General features: G+C 40.6%; 1 protein-coding gene across 2 annotated transcripts in view; it reads right to left on the bottom strand.

Moving 5' to 3' along the window:
* LOC132396199 (integrin alpha-E-like) overlaps positions 1-21,082 on the bottom strand; it is a 300,648-nt gene that overhangs the window by 79,693 nt on the left and 199,873 nt on the right. For both annotated transcript variants that reach the window (XM_059973778.1, XM_059973777.1), the window contains exon 22: positions 17,993-18,097. In XM_059973778.1, coding sequence (XP_059829761.1) covers positions 17,993-18,097 — 105 coding nt within the window. The remainder of the gene's footprint in view (positions 1-17,992; positions 18,098-21,082) is intronic.

The following is a 21,082-nucleotide window of genomic DNA, read 5'->3' as shown; positions in this document are numbered from 1 at the left end:
ATATGATGGGTAAAAGAGAGTTGAGGGTAGATATATAGGACCAATAGAAAATGACACTGGAGATATTGTAATGAGAGCTGCAGAGATGGCAGAGGAACTGATTGCGTATTTTGCATCAGACTTCACAGTGGAAGACATCTGCTGTATACCAGACATACAAGGGTGTCAAGGAAGTGAAGTATGTGCATTGAAAATTATGACTGAGAAGGTGCTCAGGAAGTTTAATGGTCTGAGGGTGGATAAACCTCCTGGACCTGATGGAATGCACCCTCGGGTTCTGAAGGAAGCAGCTGGAGAGATTGCGGAGGCATTAACAATGATCTTTCAAGGGTCAATAGATTCTGGTATTGTACCAGATGACAGGAAAATTGCAAATGTTACTCTGCTATTTAAGAAGGGTGGGAGGCAGCAGAAAGGAAACTATAGACCTGTTAGCCTGACATCAGTGGTTGGGAAGTTGTTGGAATCGATTGTTAGGGATGAGATTACAGTGTACCTGGAGGCACATGACAAGGTAGGCCAAAGCAAGCATGGTTTCCTGAAAGGAAAGTTCTGCCTGACTAACCTACTGCAATTTTTTGAGGAAATTACAAGCAGGGTAGACAAAGGAGATGCAGTGGATGTGGTGAACTTGGATTTTCAGAAGGCCTTTGACAAGGTGCCACACATGAGGCTGTCCAGCAAAATAAGAGCCCATGGAATTACAGGAGAATTATTAGCATGGGTGGAGCATTGGCTGATTGCTCCATATAAAGGGAATTTCTGGCTGGCTGCCAGTTACCAGTGGAGTTCTACAGAGGTCAGTGTTGGGACCACTGCTTTTTATGATGAATGTCAATGATTTGGACTAATAGATTTGTGGCTAAAATTACCAATGATACAAAGGTAGGTGGAGCAGCAGGTAGTGTTGAGGAAACAGAACCTGCAGAGAGACTTAGATAGTTTATGGGAATGGACAAAGAAGTGACAAATGAAATACAATGTTGGAAAGTGTATGGTCATGCACTTTGGTGAAAGAAATAAATGGGCAGACTATTATTTAGATGGGGAGAGAATTCAAAATGCAGAGATGCAAAGAGACTTGTGAGTCTTGTGCAGGATACCCTAAAGATTAACCTCCAGGTTGAGTCAGAGGTGAAGAAGATGAATGCAACTTTGGCATTCGTTTCTAGAGATATAGAATATAAGAGCAGAGATGTGATGTCTGGGCTCTAAGGCATTCGTGAGACCACACTTGGAGTATTATGTACACTTTCGGGCTCCTTATTTTAGAAAGGATATACTGACGTTGGAGAGGGTTCAGAGAAGATTCATGAGAATGATTCCAGCAAAGAAAGGGTTACTGTATGAGGAAGTCTGGCAGCTCTTGGGCTGTATTCCCTGGAGTTCAGGAGAATGGTGTGGGGGGGGGGGGATCAAATAAAAACATTCTGAATGCTAAAAGGCCAGAACAGATTAGATATGGCAAAGTTATTTCCCTTGGTAGGGAAGTCCAGGATAAGAGAGCACAAATTCAGGATAGATGGACGTCCATTTAGAACAGAGATGCTGAGAAATTACTTTAGTCAGAGAGTGGTAAGTCTGTGGAATTTGTTGCCATGAGCAGCTGTGGAGGCCAAGTCATTGAGTACATTTAAGGCAGAGACGGATAGGTTCTTAATTAGCCAGACCATCAAAAGGGTATGGGGAGAAGGCTGGGGTGTGGGGATAATCAGAAGAATTGGATCAGCTCCTGATTGAATGGTGAAGCAGTCTTGATGGGCCAAATGGCCTATTTCTGCTCTGATATCTTATGGTCTTATAATAGAATGTTCCTCTTGTGGGATGTAGGAAGGCAGGTAGACCTCCAGTGTCCCTGATGACTATACCTGCAAAAAGTGCTTCCAGTTGCAGTTTTTAACAGACCGATCAGGAAGCTATCAACTTCCATCTTAAGTATACACATAGACTTGGCCTCCACTGCAGTCTGTGGTAGAACATTTCAGAGTTAGTACACTTTGGCTAAAAAATTCCTCCTTATCTCAGTTCCAAGGGGTTGCCAATCAGTTTTAAAGCTGTGTCCTCTAGTTTTGGATATGCCCACTATAGGAAACATCCTCTCCACATCCAAAGGAAAAAGTTCCAGGCAAACTGAAAGCACTTGAGGTGGCTAAGTCACCTGGACCATGATGGGTACAAAAAGAATGATTGGCACTTGAATCCGAGGGGGACCAATATCCTGGCAAAGAGGTTTGCTAATGCTACTGGGGAGAGTTTAAACTAGAATTGCCAGGGGTGGGAACTGAACTGAAGAGATGGAGGAAAGGGCGGTTGGCTTACAAATCAAAAAATCTTATAGACAGTGCAAGAGGGAGTATAGGCAAGTGATAAAGAAGTGATGCGCTTAGACTGGTGGTTTGAGATGTGTCTATTTTAATTCAACAAAGCAGATGAGTTTAGAGTGTGGATCAGTACTTGGAGCTCTGATGTTGTGGCCATTACAAAGACTTGGATGGCTCAGGGGCAGGAATGGCTACTTGGAGTGCCAGGCTTGAGATGTTTCAGAAAGGACAGGGAGGGAGACAAAAGAGATGGGGGTGTGGTATTGATGATCAGAGATAGTGACACGGCTGCAGAAAAGGAGGAAGTCAAGGAAGGCTTGTCTACTGTGTCTCTGTGGGTGGAAGTTAGGAACAGAGTTAATAACTCTACTGGGTGTTTTTTATAGACACCCAATAGTAACAAGGACATCGAGGAGCAGATAGGGAGACAGATTCTGGAAAGGTGTAATAATGTTAGGGTTGTCATGGTGGGAGATTTTAATTTCCCAAATATTGATTGGCTTCTCCCTAGATCAAGGGGTTTAGATGGGGTGGAGCTTGTAAAATGTGTTCAGGAAGGTTTCTTGACACAGTATATATATAAGCCAGCAAGAGGAGAGGCTGATCTGGTATTGGGAAATGAACCTGGTCAGGTGTCAGCTTTCTCAGTGGGAGAACATTTTGGAGATAGTGATCACAATTCTCTCTTCTTTACCATAGCATTGGATAGGGATAGGAAAAGTTTGTAAAGTGTTTAATTGGAGTAATGGGAAATATAAGGCTATCAAGCGGGAACATGGAAGCATAAATTGGGAACAGATGTTCTCAGGAAATTTACGGAAGAAATGTCACAAATGTTCTGGGGACATTTGTGTGGAGTTCTGTATAGGTACGTTCCAATGAGACGGAAAGGATGGTAGGGTACAGGAACTGTGGTGTAGAAAGTCTGTTGTAAATCTAGTCAAGAAGAAAAGAAAGGCTTATAAAAGTTTCAAATGTTATGAAGGATGAACAGCTCTGATAGGCAGAAGGGCGCAGAGTTGCCCATGATCCCCCCCCCCCAGGAGAATCGCAAACCGTTACTTTGGCTGTGCTGCTAATGAGAGAGAGATGGAACAAAAACATGCCAGAACATCTGCTACTGATAAGAGAGGGGAGATAGACTTGTTGATTCACCATATTATGACTTCTGAAAGACTTATGGCTTCTGAGAGGGTTGTTTACCTTATACCATTCTGTTCATTAAAATTCCTCAGTGGACAGCCGAAGTGGGCTGGGTTGATGGACAAAGCCATTCAAAACTGATTGACACCTGAGACCCCATGAGTAGGGATAAAAGTGAGGTCTGGGGAGACACCCCTCAGACACACCAGGAGACACACTATTGAGCACTGCTTGAGTGTTGGAACCCACGTGAAGGTGCGGGGCATTGGAGACCGAACAAAAGATCGGTCAGTTTGACTCACAGTGTTATAGCAGGGCTGGTGGGGGCTTGCGTGTGTGTCCACTCATGCCAGAGTGACGAGTCCACCACAGAAGAACGGTCCAGCTGAAGGACAGAGGGGTCATACCTGAATGGCCACAACACATCGACGGATCAAGAACGTAAAGGAAGGTTTGCCTGCCTGTAGCTGTTACTACTCGCTCACTCTCTCTCTCTCTCTCTCTCCCCAATGATTACAACACAACAACCAACATCTACCTCAGCACGTATGAACAGAACTGAACTTTATACTTACATATGACAATTCATTATCCCCTAGACATCGATAGAGCTTGTTTATTATTACTTATTATTATTTCCACACTTTTAGGTTTATTATTGCTAACATGTATTATCTATATATTTGCATTATTGATATTGATTTGTGTATTTTACTAACACTTTTGAATATAGTACCACCAGACTCCAACGGATACTTCTTTCTCTGCTGGTTAGACACCCAGTTACGGGGTACGTAACACATAAAACTAGGGAATGATAGAGATCTAGAAGGATATAAGGCTAACGGGAAGGAGCTTAAGAATTAAATTAGGAGAGCCAAAAAGGGCCATGAGAAGTCCTTGGCAGATAGGATTAAGGAAAACCCCAAGGCATTCTACAGGTATGTGAAGAGCAAGAGGATAAGATGTGAGAAAATAGGACCAATCAAGTGTGACAGTGGAAAAGTATTTATGGAACCGGAGGAGATAGCAGATGTACTGAACAAATACTTTGGTCAGGAGGAAGAGTATAGGAAACTGATACAGGACTTTGTGATATGGTGCAACTCAAACTACCTGTGTCTCAATATCACCAAGACCAACGAGATGGTGGTGGACTTTAGGAGACCTAGGCCTCATATGGAGCCAGTGATCATTAATGGAGAATGTGTGGAGCAGGTTAAGACCTACAAGTATCTAGGAGTGCAGTTAGACGAGAAGCTAGACTGGACTGCCAACACAGATGCCTTGTGCAGGAAAGCACAGAGTCGACTGTACTTCCTCAGAAGGCTGGCGTCATTCAATGTTTGTAGTGAGATGCTGAAGATGCTCTATCGGTCAGTTGTGGAGAGCGTCCTCTTCTTTGTGGTGGCGTGCTGGGGAGGCAGCATTAAGAAGAGGGACGCCTCACGTCTTAATAAGCTGGTAAGCAAGGTGGGCTCTGTTGTGGGCACAGAACTGGAGAGTATGACATCGGTGGCAGAGCGGAGGGCGCTGAGTAGGCTACGGTCAATCAAGGAAAACCCTGAACATCCTCTGCACAGCACCATCCAGAGACAGAGAAGCAGCTTCAGCGGCAGGTTGCTGTCAATGCAATGCTCCTCAGACAGGATGAAGAGATCATTACTCCCCAACGCCATTCGGCTCTACAATTCAACCACCAGGGGCAAGACATGTTAAGTGCCGGGGTTAGGTCTGAGCTTAAGTTACCACTCAATGCACTTTAGTAAACTATTTAAGAATTTTTTAAAAGCTATTTATTAATGCTTTTTGGGAGGGTGATTTTAGATGCATATTATATTATACTGAGTTAAATACTGTATGTAATTAGTTTTTGCTACAATAAGTGTACAGTTCACTGGAAAAATGTTGAATTTCCCCTTGGGGATGAATAAAGTATCTATCTATCTATCTATCTATCTATCTATCTATTCACCATGGAAAAGGATCTTGGCAATTGTAGGGATGATTTAGAGCGGACTGAAAAGCTTGAGCATATAGATATTAATAAAGAGGATGTGCTGGAGCTTTTGGAAAGCATCAAGTTGGATAAGTCACTAGGATCAAACAAGATGTACCCCCAGGCTACTGTGGGATGTAAGGGAGGAGATTGCTGAGCCTCTGGTGATGATCTTTGTATTTGGGAGAGGTTCCAGAGGATTGGAGGGTTGCAGATGTTGTTCCTTTATTCAAGAAAGTGAGTAGAGATAGCCCAGGAAATTATAAACCAGTGAGTCTTACTTCATTGGTTGGTAAGTTGATGGAAGAGATCCTGAGAGGCGGGACTTATGAACCTTTGGAGAGGCATAATATGATTAGGAATAGTCAGTGTGGCTTTGTCAAAGACAGATCATGCCTTATGAGCCTGATTGAATATTTTGAGGATGTGACTGAACACTTTGATGAAGGTAGAGCAATAGATGTAGTGTATATGGATTTCAGTAAGGCATTTAACAAGGTACCCCATGCAAGGCTTATTGAGAAAGTAAGGAGGCATGGGATCCAAGGGGACATTGCTTTATGGATTCAGAATTGGCTTGCCCACAGAAGGCAAAGAGTGGTTGTAGACGGGTCATATTCTGCATGGAGTTTGGTGACCAGTGATGTGCCTCAGGGATGTGTTATGGGACCCCTTCTCTTCGTGATTTTTATAAATGACCTGGATGAGGAAGTGGAGGGATGGGTTAGTAAATCTGCTGATGACACAAATGTTGGGGGTGTTGTGGATATTGTGGAGGGCTGTCAGAGGTTACAGCGGGACATTGATAGGATGCAAAACTGGATTGAGAAGTGGCAGATGGAGTTCAACTCAGATAAGTGTGAGGTGGTTCATTTTGGTAGATCAAATATGATGGCAGAATATAGAATTAATGGTAAAACTCTTGGTAGTGTGGAGGATCAGAGAGATCTTGGGGTCCGAGTCCATAGGACATTCAAAACTGCTATGCGGGTTGACTCTGTGGTTAAGAAGGCATACGGTGCATTGGCCTTTATCAGCTGTAGGATTGCGTTTGGGATCCAAGAGGTGATGTTGCAACTGTAGAGGACCCCGGTCAGACCCCACTTGGAGTATTACGCTCAGTTTTGGTTGCCTTACTACAGGAAGGATGTGGAAACCATAGAAAGGGTGCAGAGGAGATTTACAAAGATTTTGCCTGGACTGGGGAGCATGCCTTGTGAGAATAGGTTGAGTGAACTCGGCCTTTTCTCCTAGGAGGGACGAAGGATGAGAGGTGACCTGATAAAGGTGTACAAGATGGTGAGAGGCATTGGTTGTGTGGATAGCCAGGGTCTTTTTCCCAGGGCTGAAATGGCTAACACGAGAGGGCATAGTTTTAAGGAACTTGGAGGTAGGTACAGAGGAGATGTCAGGGGTAAGTTTTTTACGTAGAGAGTGGTGATTGCGTGGAATGGACTGTCAGTGACGGTGGTGGAGGTGGATATGATTGGGTCTTTTAAGAGACTCCTGGATAGGTACATGGAGCTTAGAAAAATAGAGGGCTATGGGTAACTCTAGGTAATTTCTAAAGAAAGGACATGTTTGGCACAGTATTGTGGGCTGTAAGCTTTCTATGTTTTTCTATGACTAAATCCCAGAGTCCTGAAAGAGGTTTGCTGAAGAGGTAATGAATGCATTGGTTATGATCTTTCAAGAATCACTTGATGATTGCATGGTCCCGGAGGAATGGAAAATTGCAAATATCACTTCTCCCTTTAAGAAGGGAGGAAGGCAAAAGAAAGGAAATTATAGGCCCGTTCGCCTAACCTCAGTGGCTGGGAAAGTATTGGAGTCTATTATTAAGGATGAGGTTTTGGGTTACTTGGAGACTAATCACTAATCCGTACATGTCGGCCAAAATATTTATGTATTCCATCCCCTAGAACATCTCCCAATAATTTTCCCTCTACTGATGTCAGACTCACTGGCCAAAATTTCCTGGTTTTATTTTTAAGAGTCTTTCTTAAACAATGGAACAACATTAGCTATCCTCCAGCCTTTGGATCCTCACTTGTGGCTAAGGATGTTTTAAAAATGTCTGCTTGGGTCCCTACAATTTATGCACTAGCTTCTCACTGAGTCTGAGGGAACACATTGTCAAGCCCTGGGGATTTATCCACCCTAATTTGCCGCAAGACTGCAAACACTTCTTCATCTATAATCAGTATAGGGTTCATGTCCCCGCTACCACATTGTCTCATATCTGTTGACGCTGTGTCAACCTCCCAAGTAAATACTAATGCAAAGAATCCATTTAAAATCTCCCCCATCTTTTTGGCTCCATGCAGAGATTACCTTTTGGATTTTTCCTGAGAACCAATTTTGTCCCTTGCAATCTCATTGCTCTTAACATATCTGTAGAATCCCTTAGGATTCTCACTCACCTTGTCTGTTAAGGCAACTTCATGCCTTCTTTTAGCTCTCCAGATTTCTTTCTTGTGTGCTCTTGCATTTCTTGTATTCTTCAAGTACCTCATTTGATCCTGCCTGCTTATACCTATCATGCACTTCCTTTTTCTTAACCAGGGCCTAAATATCTCTCAAAAACCACTGTTTTTCTTTTATCTTTACCTTTTATTGTGACAGAAACATACAACCTCTGTTCTCTCTAAATTTCACTTTTGATAGTATTCCAGTCACCAAGTGTATCTTTGCCACAAAATAACTCACCTAATCCACACTTGACATTCTTTCTGATACCATCAAAATGGCCTTTCTCCAATTTTGAATCTCAACCTGAGGAACAGACCGATCCTTTTCAGTAATTACCTTGAATCCAATGGCATTATGATCAGTAGATATAAAGTGTTCCTCTACAATAACTTCTGTCACTTGTCTGGCTCCTTCCCGAATAGGAGATGCAGTATAGCTCTCGCTCTCGCTCCTGCTCCCTCTCTCTCTCTCGTTGGGACTTCTACGTACTGATTAAGGAAACTTTCCTGAACACAATTGACAGACACTTTCCTATCCATCCCTTTTACAGCACTGTAGTCCCAGTCAATATGTAGAAAGTTAAAAACAGCTACTATCATAACCTTACGTTTTTTGCAACAGACTGCAATTTCTCCACAAGTTTGTTCTCCTAAATCCTGTGGACTGTTGGGTGGTCTATAATATAATCCCATTAATATGGTCATACCTTTCTTATTTCTCATTTCTACCCATAAAGCCTCAGCAGATGAGTTCTCCAGTCTGTCCTGACTGAGCACTGCTGTGACATTTTCCCTCACTAGTAATGCCACCCCTCCCCTTTTCATTCTTCCTGCTCTATCTCGTCTAAAATAACAGAACCCAGGAACCTTGAGCTACCTGTCCTGCCCCTCCTGCAAACAAATCTCTCTAATAGCTATAACGTTATATTGTCATGTGCTGATCCATTCCTTAAATTAACCCATCTTACCTACAATACTCCTTGCATTCAAATATATGCAGCTTAGAACATCAGTCCCACAATGCATGACCTTTCTTCAATTCCTGACTTTGTATGTAGGCTTAACAACACCTTTCTCCACAACTGCCTCACTATCTGTTCTGGTGTTCTGGTTCCCATCTCCATGTAACTCACATTTAATCATCCCCGTGTAGCACTATCAAACCTTCCCGCTAGGATATTAGTCTCCCCTTCCATTTCAGGTGTAAACTATCCCTTCTGTACATGTCCCACCTTCCCTGGAAGAGAGCCCAATGATCCAAAAATCTGAAGCCCTCCCTCCTGCACCATCCCCTTAGCCACGTATTAAACTGTATGATCTTCCTCTTTCTAACTTCACTAACACATGACTGGTAATAATTCTGAGAATCACAACCGTGAAAGTCTAGTTCCTTTATGGTTCCTTTATGGTTCTAATTCCTTTATGGTTGATTCTGGAATTTCTGAAATTTGGTGGTTCTTACACCCCAACGACAAAGAATTTTCATACTTTTCTCATGTTTATCATAATTATTCAATAATTGACTACTTCTTTATTGATCATCATTTACTTACAGATGTTATTGATTGTAAATATGATTCCATTACCATCTCTGACCGTGCACCTTTGAAGCTATCTATTAAGACAATGGATTCATCTTCTAATGCTAAATCTTGGAGGTTCAACTCTACTTTACTTCAGGATTCAGACTTTCTTAACTTCATTGAACAACAAATTGATTTGTTTTTTTCAACAAATTCTACAGAAGAGATCCCTAGTGGAATATTATGCGACACTTCTAAAGCATTTATTTGTGGACAGATTATTTCATGCTCTGCTGGAGTTAGGAAATGAACTAATACTGAAATACTAATATTGGTCGATACAATTAAAGAAATTGATAAGATCTATTCAGTGACCCCTATGTAAAGAACTTTATAAAAAGAGAGTTGAACTTTAAATGGAGCACGCTTTGTTATTATCCTCCTCGATTGAAAATCAGTTAATTAAATCTAGAACCCAGTTTTATATACATGGAGATAAATCTGGCAAATTATTGGCTAATCAATTGAAAACTGCTTCGGTTAAATGACAAATCATTAAGATTCATAAACAAGATGGCACTTTGATGATTGATCATAAAGCGATAAATAAAGCCTTTCAAGATTTTTATAATTCTTTATGTCAATCAGAATTTGTTGAGGATTCTTCCATAATGGATGAATTTTTAAGAAAATTGAATATCCCGAAATTAACTGTAGAAAATTGTGTACTTCTAGACGCACCTATTACGGAAACCAAAATAAAAGAGGCTATTTTTTCAATGAATTCAGGTAAAGCCCCTGGTCCGGATGGTTATACTGTGGAATTTTTAAAATCCTTTTCTTCTATACTCACTCCTTGGCTTTGTGAAATTTTTAAAGATGCGTTAACTGTAGGTAAATTACTACAATCTTTTTACGATGCCTCCATTTCTCTAATTCTTAAAAAAGATAAAGACACCACTGAATGTGCATCCTATCAGCCTATATCCTTGCTGAATACAGATTCTAAGATTTTTACCAAAATTTTGGCCACTAGTTTAGAAAATATATTATCTCAAATCATCTCTGAAGATCAGACCGGATTTATTAAAAACCGTTATTCATCTTTTAACATCAGAAAATTAATTAATATAATATATTGGCTTCGGTTCTTACCAATAATCAGAGATCTCCTTCTTTTCAGTTGTCCCATGGTACGAGGCAAGGCTGTCCTTTAAGTCCTCTATTATTTGACATTACTTTGGAACCTTTAGCCATTGCCATTTGTGAATCACCTAATATTTTTGGTATTACCCGTAGGGAAGGGACTTATAAGTTATCATTATATGTTGATGATTTGTTACTATACATATCTGACCCTGAGAGATCGATTCCTGCTATTTTATCCTTGCTTGCTCAGTTTAGTAGCTTTTCTGGTTACAAACTGAATTTTAATAAGAGTGAACTATTTCCATTAAATATACAAGTTTCAATCTATAAACACTTACCATTTAAAGTTGTCACAGATCATTTTACTTATTTGGGTATTAAAATTACCAAGAAACATAAGGATTTATTTAAAGTTAATTTTTTACCTTTAATTGACCAAATCAAGCAACTTATTACTAGGTGGTCCCCATTTTCTTTGTCATTGGTTGGTCAAATTAATGCTATTAAGATGATAGTATTACCTAAATTTTTATATTTATTCCAAGCATTACCAATTTTTATTCCTAATTTTTTTTGATATTATTGACTCCAAAATATCCTCGTATGTGTGGCAGAATAAAAATCCTAGATTAAGTAAAAAATATTTACAGAAGCCTAAGAAGGAAGGAGGTTTGGCTTTGCCAAACCTAAGATTTTACTATTGGGCAGTTAATATTCGATATTTAATATTTTGGACTCAAGAATTGATTATAGCGCCTTGCCCACAATGGGTAAATTTGGAATGTAAATCTGTACAAGACTTCTCATTGTTTTCTATTTTAGGATCTTCGCTTCCTTTTGCTTTAGCTAAATTGAATAAACAAATAACTAATCCTATAGTTAAAGATACATTACGAATATGGTTTCAATTTCGTAAATTCTTTGGCTTGAAAAAGTTTATCTTATCAAGCCCTATTATACCTAACTTTTTTTTCAGCCCTCTTTTATGGATCAAGCCTTTGTATTATGGAAAACAAAAGGTATAACATGTTTTCGTGATCTATTTTAGATAACAGTTTTATGTCCTTTGAACAGCTATCCAATAAATATAATTTGCCTAAAACTCATTCTTTAGATACTTGCAAGTTAGAAATTTCTTGAATAATAAATATGTTACAGTCTTTTCTGAAGTTATGTCCAATGGACATTACGGAAAATTTTTTAGCTCTGAATCCTTGCCAGAAGGGTTTAGTAGCCATAATTTATAATATGATCATGAAAATACCACATCAAAAAATTAAGAAGGAATGGGAAAAAGAACTTCACTGTCTTATACCCACTGAGCAGTGGGAGAAAATTTTACAATTAGTCAATTCTTCTTCTATTTGTGCTAAACATGCCCTAATATAATTTAAGGTTGTACATTGGGCTCACATGTCCAAGGATAAACTTGCTCGATTTTATTCTTATGTTAATCCAACCTGTGACAGATGTCATTCTGAAGTCGCTTCATTGACCCACATGTTTTGGTCTTGTCCTTGTTTGCAAAATTATTGGAAAGATATTTTCGGTATTATTTCAACAGTTCTGAATATCAAATTGCAACTGCATCCTATTACTGCAATTTTCGGTTTACCAATGGTGGATAATAGATGTTTATCCCCCTCAGCCTGGTGGATGATTGCATTTGTTACATTAATGGCTAGAAGATCTATCCTATTGAACTGGAAAGAAATTAATCCTCCAACTATATTTCAGTGGTTTTCTGAAACTATTTCTTGTTTGAATTTAGAAAAAATTAGAAGTGTTGTCTTTGACCCTTCAGTTAAATTTGAAGAAACTTGGAGACCATTTATTCAACATTTTCATGTGAGCTAAACTGACTTTTCCTAAACCTTACCTTTATTATCCTTAATTATTTGAATGGCGGTACGGGTATATTTGACTGTGTATATTTGACATAATGCAATGGCCTATGTTGGTTAGGTTTTTTTTCTTTTTCTGGGGGGGGTTTTCTTATTTACTCCATTTTGTGTAACTACTACGAGTTTGGGAGGTTATTATATATGGATTATCATCTATTTGTATTTGTATTTTAACCTATTAATTATGTGCTCTCAAGCTCTTTGTATTCATGTTTCATTTATGTTTGTTTAAAATTAACAAAAAGATTTAATAAGAAAGAAAGTCTAGTTCTTTAACTTAGTTCCTAACTCCCTGAACTTACTTTGCAGAACCTTGTCACCCCTCCTAATCTTATCATTTGTATGGATGTGCACCAGGACATTTGGCTGCTCACCCTCCCACTTAAGAATGCTGTGGACTTGTTGTGGATTCGAGATGTCAAACCATAAGACATAGGAGCGGAATAAGGCGTTTCAGCCTATTGATTCTTCTCTGCCATTCCATCATGGCAGATCACAGATCCCACTCAACCCCATACACCTGCCATCTCCCCATATCCTATGATGCTCTAACCAACCAGGAAATTATCAACTTCTGCTTTAAATATACCCAGGGATTTGGCCTCCACTGCAGTCTGTGGCAGAGCGTTCCACAGATTTACTACCGGTACTCTCTGGCTAAAAAAATATTCTCCTTACCTCTGTTCTGAAGGGTCACCCCTCAATTTTGAGGCTGTGCCCTCTAGTTCTGGATAACCCCACCATAAGAAACATCCTCTCCACATCCACTTTGTCTAGTCCTTTCAACATTCAGTAGGTTTCACTGAAATCCCCAGCATTCTTCTAAGTTCCAGTGAGCATAGGCCCAAAGCTGCCAAACGCTCCTCATTCCCAGAATCATCCTCATGAGCTTCCTCTGGACTCTCTTCTATGACAACACATCCTTTCTGAGATATGGGGCCCAAAACTGTTGACAATACTCCAAGTGTGGCTTGACTAATGTCTTATAAAACCTTTGCATTATTTCCTTGCTCTTATATTCTATTCCCCTTGAAATAAATGCTAACATTGCATTTACCTTCTTTACCACAGACTCAACCTGTAAATTAAACTTCAGGGAGATTTGCACAGGGACACCCAATTCCCTCTGCACATCCGATATTCGAATTTTCTCCTCATTTAGATAATAGTCTGCACTATTGTTCTTTTTACTGAAATGCATTATCATACATTTCCCAACAGTGTATTCCATCTGCCACTTTTTTGCACATTCTTCCAATTTGTCTAAGTCCTTCTGCAAATTCATACTTCTTCGAAGAATTCCAAAAGATTCGTCAGGCAAAATTTCCTGAAACCATGCTGACTTTGACTTATTTTATTATTAGTCTCCAAGTGCCCTGAAACCTTCCTAACCACTGAGGTTAGGCTAATGGGTTTATAATTTTCTCGCTTTTGTGTTCCTTCCTTCTTAAAGATTGGAATGATATTTGCAATTTTTCAGTCCTCCGGGACCATGTCGCAATCAAGTGATTCTTGAAAGATCATGACCAATGCATTCATTACCTTTTCAGCAACCTTTCTCAGGACTCTGGGATGTAGTCCATCTGGTACAGGTAACTTACTCACCTTAAGACCTTTGAGTCTGGCTAGCACTTTTTCCTTTGTAATAGCAACAGCACTCACTCCTGCTCTGACACTCATGGACCAATGGCACATTGCTAGCATCTTTCACAGTGAAGATTGATCCAAAGTACTCATGTAATTCATCTGCAATTTCATTGTCCCCCATTACTACCTCACCAACATCATTTTTCAGTGGTTCAATTTTAACTTTCACCTCCCTTTACTCTTTATATAACTGAAAAACCTTTTAGTACCCTGCTTTATATTATGGGCTAGCTTGCTCTCATATTTCATCTTTTTGCTTCTTATAGTTTTTTTAGTTGCCTTTTTTTTTGGATTTTAAAAGCTTCCCAATCATCCAACTTCCCACTCACTTTTGCTACCTTGTATGCCTTTTCCTTAACTTCCCTTGTCAACCGTGGTTACCGACCTCTGCTATTTGAGAACAACTTCTTCTGTGGGATATATCTATCCTGCGCCTTGTGAACTATTCCCAGAAACTTCAGCCATCTCTGCTCTGCCATCATCCCCACCAGCATCCTCCTCCAATCCACCTGGGGAAGCTTCCATCTCATGCCTCTTTATTTCCCTTTATTCCATTATTGATACTGATATGTTCTCCCTCTCAAATTGCAGTATGAATTCAATCATATTATGATCATAGTCTCCAAAGGGTTCCTTTACATTAAGCTCCCTAATAAGATCTAGATTATTACACAACACCCACTCTAAGAAAGCCTTTCCGCTAGTAGGCTCAAGCATAAGCTGCTCTAAAACGTCATCTCATAGCCATTCAACAAATTTATTCTCTTGTAATCTGACACCAAACTGATTTTCACAATTGCCTTGCATTTTGAAATCCCCTTTTACAATTGTGACACTCCCCTTATTACATGCCTTTTCCAGCTCCCTTTGCAATCCCAACCCCATATCTTGATTACTATTTTACGACTATATATGATTCTCATAATGTTTTTGTTTACACTCTTGAAGTTTCTTAACTCCACCCACAAAGATTCAACATACTGTGCCCCATGTCAGTTCTTTCTAAAGATGTAATTCAATCTCTTACCAATAGAGCCATACCACCGCCTATACCTTCCTGCCTGTCCTTTCGATACAAAGTATATCCTTTGGTGTTAAGCTCCCAACTATGGCCTTCTTACAGCCACGACTCAGTGATGCCCACAACGTCACACAATCTCTAATTGTGGCACATGTTTGTCCACTTTATTCCGAATGCTACACACATTTAAATACAGCATCTTCTGGCCTGCATTCTTTGCCCTTTTGAATTTTGCCTCTGTGGTACAACTTAACTCTTTGTTATGTCTGCATTTGTACCCAATCATTGGCTTGTCCTTCCTTACATTCATGTTACACCCATCATCTACTTGTAAACCAGTTGTCTCATCCTCAGCTCGATCAAATTGGATCCCATCCCCCTGATATATTAGTTTAAACCACTCCCAACAGCTCTAGTAAACCTGCCCGCAAGAATATTGGTCCCTCTCGGATTCAAGTGCAACCCATCCCTTTTGTACAGGTCACAGCTGCCCCAGAAAAGGTCCCAATTATCCAGAAATCTGAGTCCCTGCTCCCTGCTCCAATTCTTCAGCCACATATTTATCTGCCATCTCATTCTATTCCTATCCTCACTGTCACCTAGCACAGGTAGCAATTCTGAGATTACTACCCTTCAGGTCCTGCTTCTCACCTTCCTTCCTAACTCCCTATGTTCTGTTTTCAAGATCTCCTCCCTTTTTTTAACCTATATCACTCGTACCAGTATGTATCATGACTTCTAGCTGCTTACCCTTCCTTTTCAAGCTATTGTGGCCACATTCAGAAACATTGCAGACCCTGGCACCTTGGGAGGCGAACCACAGAACCTCCTACCTAACCCCTATCTATAGAGTCCCCTTTTACCGCTGTCACCCTCTTCAGTTCCCTATCCTTCAGAGCCACAGGGACAGACTCAGTTGCAGAGACACGGCCACTGTTGCTTCCCCCAGGTAGGTTGTTTCACACCACTCCCCCAACAGTACACAAAAAGGAGTACTCACTGTTGTTGGGGAGGACAGCCACAGGGGTGCTCACCACTATTTGACATTCTCCCTTCCCTCTCCTGCCAGTCAGCCATTTATCTGTTTCCTGTAAACTTGTGGTGACTACCTCCCTGTAAGTCCTGTCGATCACCTCTTCACTTTCCCTAACAAGCCAAAGGTCATCGAGCTGCAGCTCCAGTTCCCTAACATGGTCTCTAAGGAGATGCATCTCAATGCACCTAGTGAAGATGTGGCCATCGGGGAGGCTGGGAATCTCCTGGAAATCCTAGATCTGACACCCAGAACAGAACAGAACAGAAAGGCAGTATGAGGTGCAGCACTTCAGTAAAACATTGAATAGTAGAACCCTAGGAAGCTTTGTAGAACTAGGGAGTGTTGGAGTACAAGTACATGTTCCCTGAAAATGTTGTTGCAGGCAGATGGTGTGGTGACAAGGCTTTTGGTACACTTGTCTTCATTAGTTGGTACTGAGTATATGTCATGTTGCATCAGGACATTCATGATGCATTTGGAATATTCTCAAGATTCGGGGGAGTAAATTTAGGACAGAGATGAGGAGGAACTGCTTTTCCCAAAGAGTAGTGAATCTGTGGAATTCTGTGCCCAATGAAGCAGTGGATGCTGCCTCAGTAAATATGTTTGAGACAAAGTTGGATAGATTTTTGCATAGAAGGGAAATTAAGGGTTATGGGGAAAAGGCAGGTAGGTGGAGATGAATCCATAGTCAGATCAGCAATGATCTTATTGAATGGTGTAGCAGGCTCGATGGGCCAGATGTCCTATTCCTGCTCCTATTTCTTATGTTCTTTTCAATTTTGTTCACTCTGCTGTAGGAAAGATGCAATTAAGCTGCAGAGGAGATTTTATGAGGATGCTGATGGGATGGACTCAAGTGACTGAGTTATGGAGAGAGGTTGACTGGATTGGGACTGTTTCTCTTGGAGTGTAGTAGAATGAGGGGTGATCTGGTAGAAATATGTAAAATCATGTGAGGCATAAATAGGGAGAATCCAGTTCACTCTTTTATCTGTGACTCTGAGGCTGTGAGACTGCCCTGACTGCTGTGCTTTGTGTCTGCAGCAATTGCCCTATTAATATGATGAACTGAAACCAGGCTGCTCTGGGGATTTAGATCTAAGCTCTCAATTTGCTTTGCATCTTTTTTGCATGATTTGAAATTTTTTTCTCTTTCTCTGTGGTCTTTATTTTTTAAAAATTGGGTTCTTTCAGGTTTCTTGCTTTGAGGCTGCTTGTAAACAGACAAATCTCAATGTTGTATAATTTATACATTCCTTGAATCTTTAAATTTGTTACTCAGAGTTGGGGAATCAAGAACTAGAGGGCATATGATTAAAGTGAGAGGGGAGAAATTTAGTAGGAGTATGAGGGGTGACATATCAAAGAGAGATTGGTATATGGAATGAGTTGCTAGAGGAAGTGTTTGAAGCAGTTACATTAATAACATTTAAAAGTACTTGAACAAGCACATGATAGGAACATGGACCAAAAGCAAACCAATTGGTCAGCATGCACCAGTTGGACTGAAGGGTTTATTTCCATGCTCTGTGACTCTTTGACACTGCACAAAGTTCTAACTGGTGTGTTACATACCTTTGAGAACATCTGTATATATGTTTGTATAGATATGAGAAAATAGTATGTGAATATACTTAGAGGGGAGAGATATTGTATTTATTTGAATGTATATAAATGGAAGACCAGCTATGTATACACTTCTGCATAGAAAAAAAATCAATACAAATATGTTAATTTTGAATTGTGAATGTGCACATGGAACTTTTATTGCTTACCTGTGAAGTCCTCTTGAAGACTGGATGGGAAATCTCACAATTTAAGAATGACAAGGAGTTTGCTGTTCCTTGATCTGTACACTTCACACCAATGAATGAAGAAGACTGTCAAATTAAGTACAAAAACACAAGGCAGGTCAGGTCAGATCAGATCAGAATCTGGTTTATTATCATCCAGCATGTGACGTGAAATTTGTTAACTTAGCAGCAGCAGTTCAATGCTATACATAATCTAGCAGAGAGAGAAAAAAAGTAATAAATAAAATAAAACATAATAATAAATAAACAAGTAAATCAATTATGTATATTAAACAGATTTTTAAAAATGTGCAAAAACAGAAATACTGTATATTAAGAAAGTGAGGTAGTGTCCAAAGCTTCAATGTCCATTTAGGAATTGGATGGCAGAGGGGAAGAAGCTGTTCCTGAATCGCTGAGTGTGTGCCTTCAGGCTTCTGTACCTCCTACCTGATGGTAACAGTGAGAAAAGGGCATGCCCTGGGGGCAGGAGGTCCTTAATAATGGACGCTGCCTTTCTGAGACAACACTCCCTAAAGATGTCCTGAGTACTTTGTAGGCTAGTGTCCAAGATGGAGTTAACTAGATTTACAACCTTCTGCAGCTTCTTTTGGTCCTGTGCAGCTTCTTACCAGTCTGATAGCTGGTAACTTACCAGTCTTTAGCAATATGAGCAGTTATACCTTTCCAGCTTTTTCAAGAAACAGTAAGTATCTTGTTGCGTAAGACTTTTATGTGTAATAGATTTTTAATTATCACATTATACATTCTTAATGTCTGGAATGGTGGAACAAGATGTTGTAACCTTAGGAGTAGAAATGGGTCTGGTTTTACCATTCTTTCCAGACATTCATTATTAACTGGGGTGACATCAAACAGCAGTGAAGCTTTTCAATTAAAATAAAAATAATGATTGAAATTCAATGAACCAAAATATTAATACTGTTTCTTTATCCATAGATACTCTAACTTGTCACTTCCAATATTTGCTATGTCTGACTCTAAATTCTTGAAGCATACAAATAACTGACTTGTGTTGGTCATAAAAGTTGTAGATTCCTGGAATGAGGAACAAATACAGAAAATAGCATTCAACAGTTGAAGAAAAATAAGTCCATGGAATTAATTGAATTATACAGTACAGAAACATGCTCTTCAGCCCAGCTGGTCCATGCTGACCTAATTATGATGTAGTGACCATTACGGAGACATGGCTGGCACCAGGACAGGAATGGATTCTCAATATTCCTGGATTTCAGTGCTTTAAAAGGGATAGAGAGGTGGGGAAAAGGGGAGGAGGTGTGGCATTACTGGTCAGGGATACTATTACAGCTGCAGAAAGAGTGGGTAATCTAGCAGGATCCTCTTTTGAGTCAGTATGGGTGGAAGTCAGGAACAGGAAGGCAGCAGTTACTCTACTGGGAGTATTCTATAGGCCCCCTGGTAGCAGCAGAGATACCGAGGAGCAGATTGGGAGGCAGATTTTGGAAAGGTGCAAAATAACAGGGTTGTTATCATGGGTGACTTTAACTTCCCTAATACTGATTGGCACTTGATTAGTTCCAAGGGCTTAGATGGGGCAGAATTTGTTAAGTGTGTCCAGGATGGATTCCTGTCACAGTATGTTGACAGGCCGACTAGGGGGAATGCCATACTGGATCTAGTATTAGGTAACGAACCGGGTCAGGTCACAGATCTGTCAGTGGGTGAGCATCTGGGGGACAGTGATCACCGCTCCCTGGCCTTTAGCATTATCATGGAAAAGGATAGAATCAGAGAAGATTTTAATTGGGGAAGGGCAAATTATGAGGCTATAAGGCTAGAACTTGAGGGTGTGAATTGGGATGATGTTTTTGTAGGGAAATGAACCATGGACATGTGGTCGACGTTTAGGGATATCTTGCAGGATGTTAGGGATAAATTTGTCCCGGTGAGGAAGATACAGAATGGTAGGGTGAAGGAACCATGGGTGACAAGTGAAGTGGGAAATCTAGTCAGGTGGAAGAAGGCAGCATACATGAGGTTTAGGAAGCAAGGATCAGATGGCTCTATTGAGGAATATAGGGTAGCAAGAAAGGAGCTTAAGAAGGAGCTGAGAAGAGCAAGAAGGGGGCATGAGAAGGCCTTGGCAAAAAGGGTAAAGGAAAACCCCAAGGCATTCTTCAGTTATGTGAAGAACAAAAGGATGACAGGAGTGAAGGTAGGACTGATTAGAGATAAAAGTGGGAAGATGTGCCTGGAGGCTGTGGAAGTGAGCGAGGTCCTCAATGAGTACTTCAGTATTCACCAATGTGAGGGAACTTGATGATAGTGAGGACAATATGAGTGAGGTTGATGTTCTGGAGCATGTTGATATTAAGGGAGAGGAAGTGTTGGAGTTGTTAAAATACGTTAGGACGAATAAGTCCCTGGGGCTTGACGGAATATTCCCCAGGCTGCTCCACACGGCGAGGGAAGAGATTGCTGAGCCTCTGGCTAGGATCTTTATGTCCTTGTTGTCCACAGGAATGGTACTGGAGGATTGGAGGGAGGCGAATGTTGTCCCCTTGTTCAAAAAAGGTAGTAGGGATAGTCCGGGTAATTATAGACCAGTAACCAATTATGTCTGTGGTGGGAAAGCTGTTGGAAAAGATTCTTAGAGATAGGATCTATGGGCATTTAGAGAATCATAGTCTGATCAGGGACAGTCAGCATGGCTTTGTGAAGGGCAGATCATGCCTAACAAGCCTGATAGAGTCCTTTGAGGAGGTGACCAGGCATATAGATGAGGGTGGTGCAGTGGATGTGATCTACGTGGATTTTAATAAGGCATTTGACAAGGTTCCACATGGTAGGCTTATTCAGAAAGTCAGAAGGCATGGGATCCAGGGAAGTTTGGCCAGGTGGATTCCGAATTGGCTTTTCTGCAGAAGGCAGAGGGTTGTGGTGGAGGGAGTACATTCAGATTGGAGGTGTGTGACTAGTGGTGTCCCACAAGGATCTGTTCTGGGACCTCTACTTTTTGTGATTTTTATTAACGACCTGGATGTGGGGGTAGAAGGGTGGGTTGGTAAGTTTGCAGATGACACAAAT

This window comes from Hypanus sabinus, chromosome 6 (assembly GCF_030144855.1).
Source record: "Hypanus sabinus isolate sHypSab1 chromosome 6, sHypSab1.hap1, whole genome shotgun sequence".
NCBI lineage: Eukaryota > Metazoa > Chordata > Chondrichthyes > Myliobatiformes > Dasyatidae > Hypanus > Hypanus sabinus.
The sequence above is the reverse complement of the archived record's forward strand: the minus strand, read 5'-3'. Positions and strand labels throughout refer to the sequence as shown.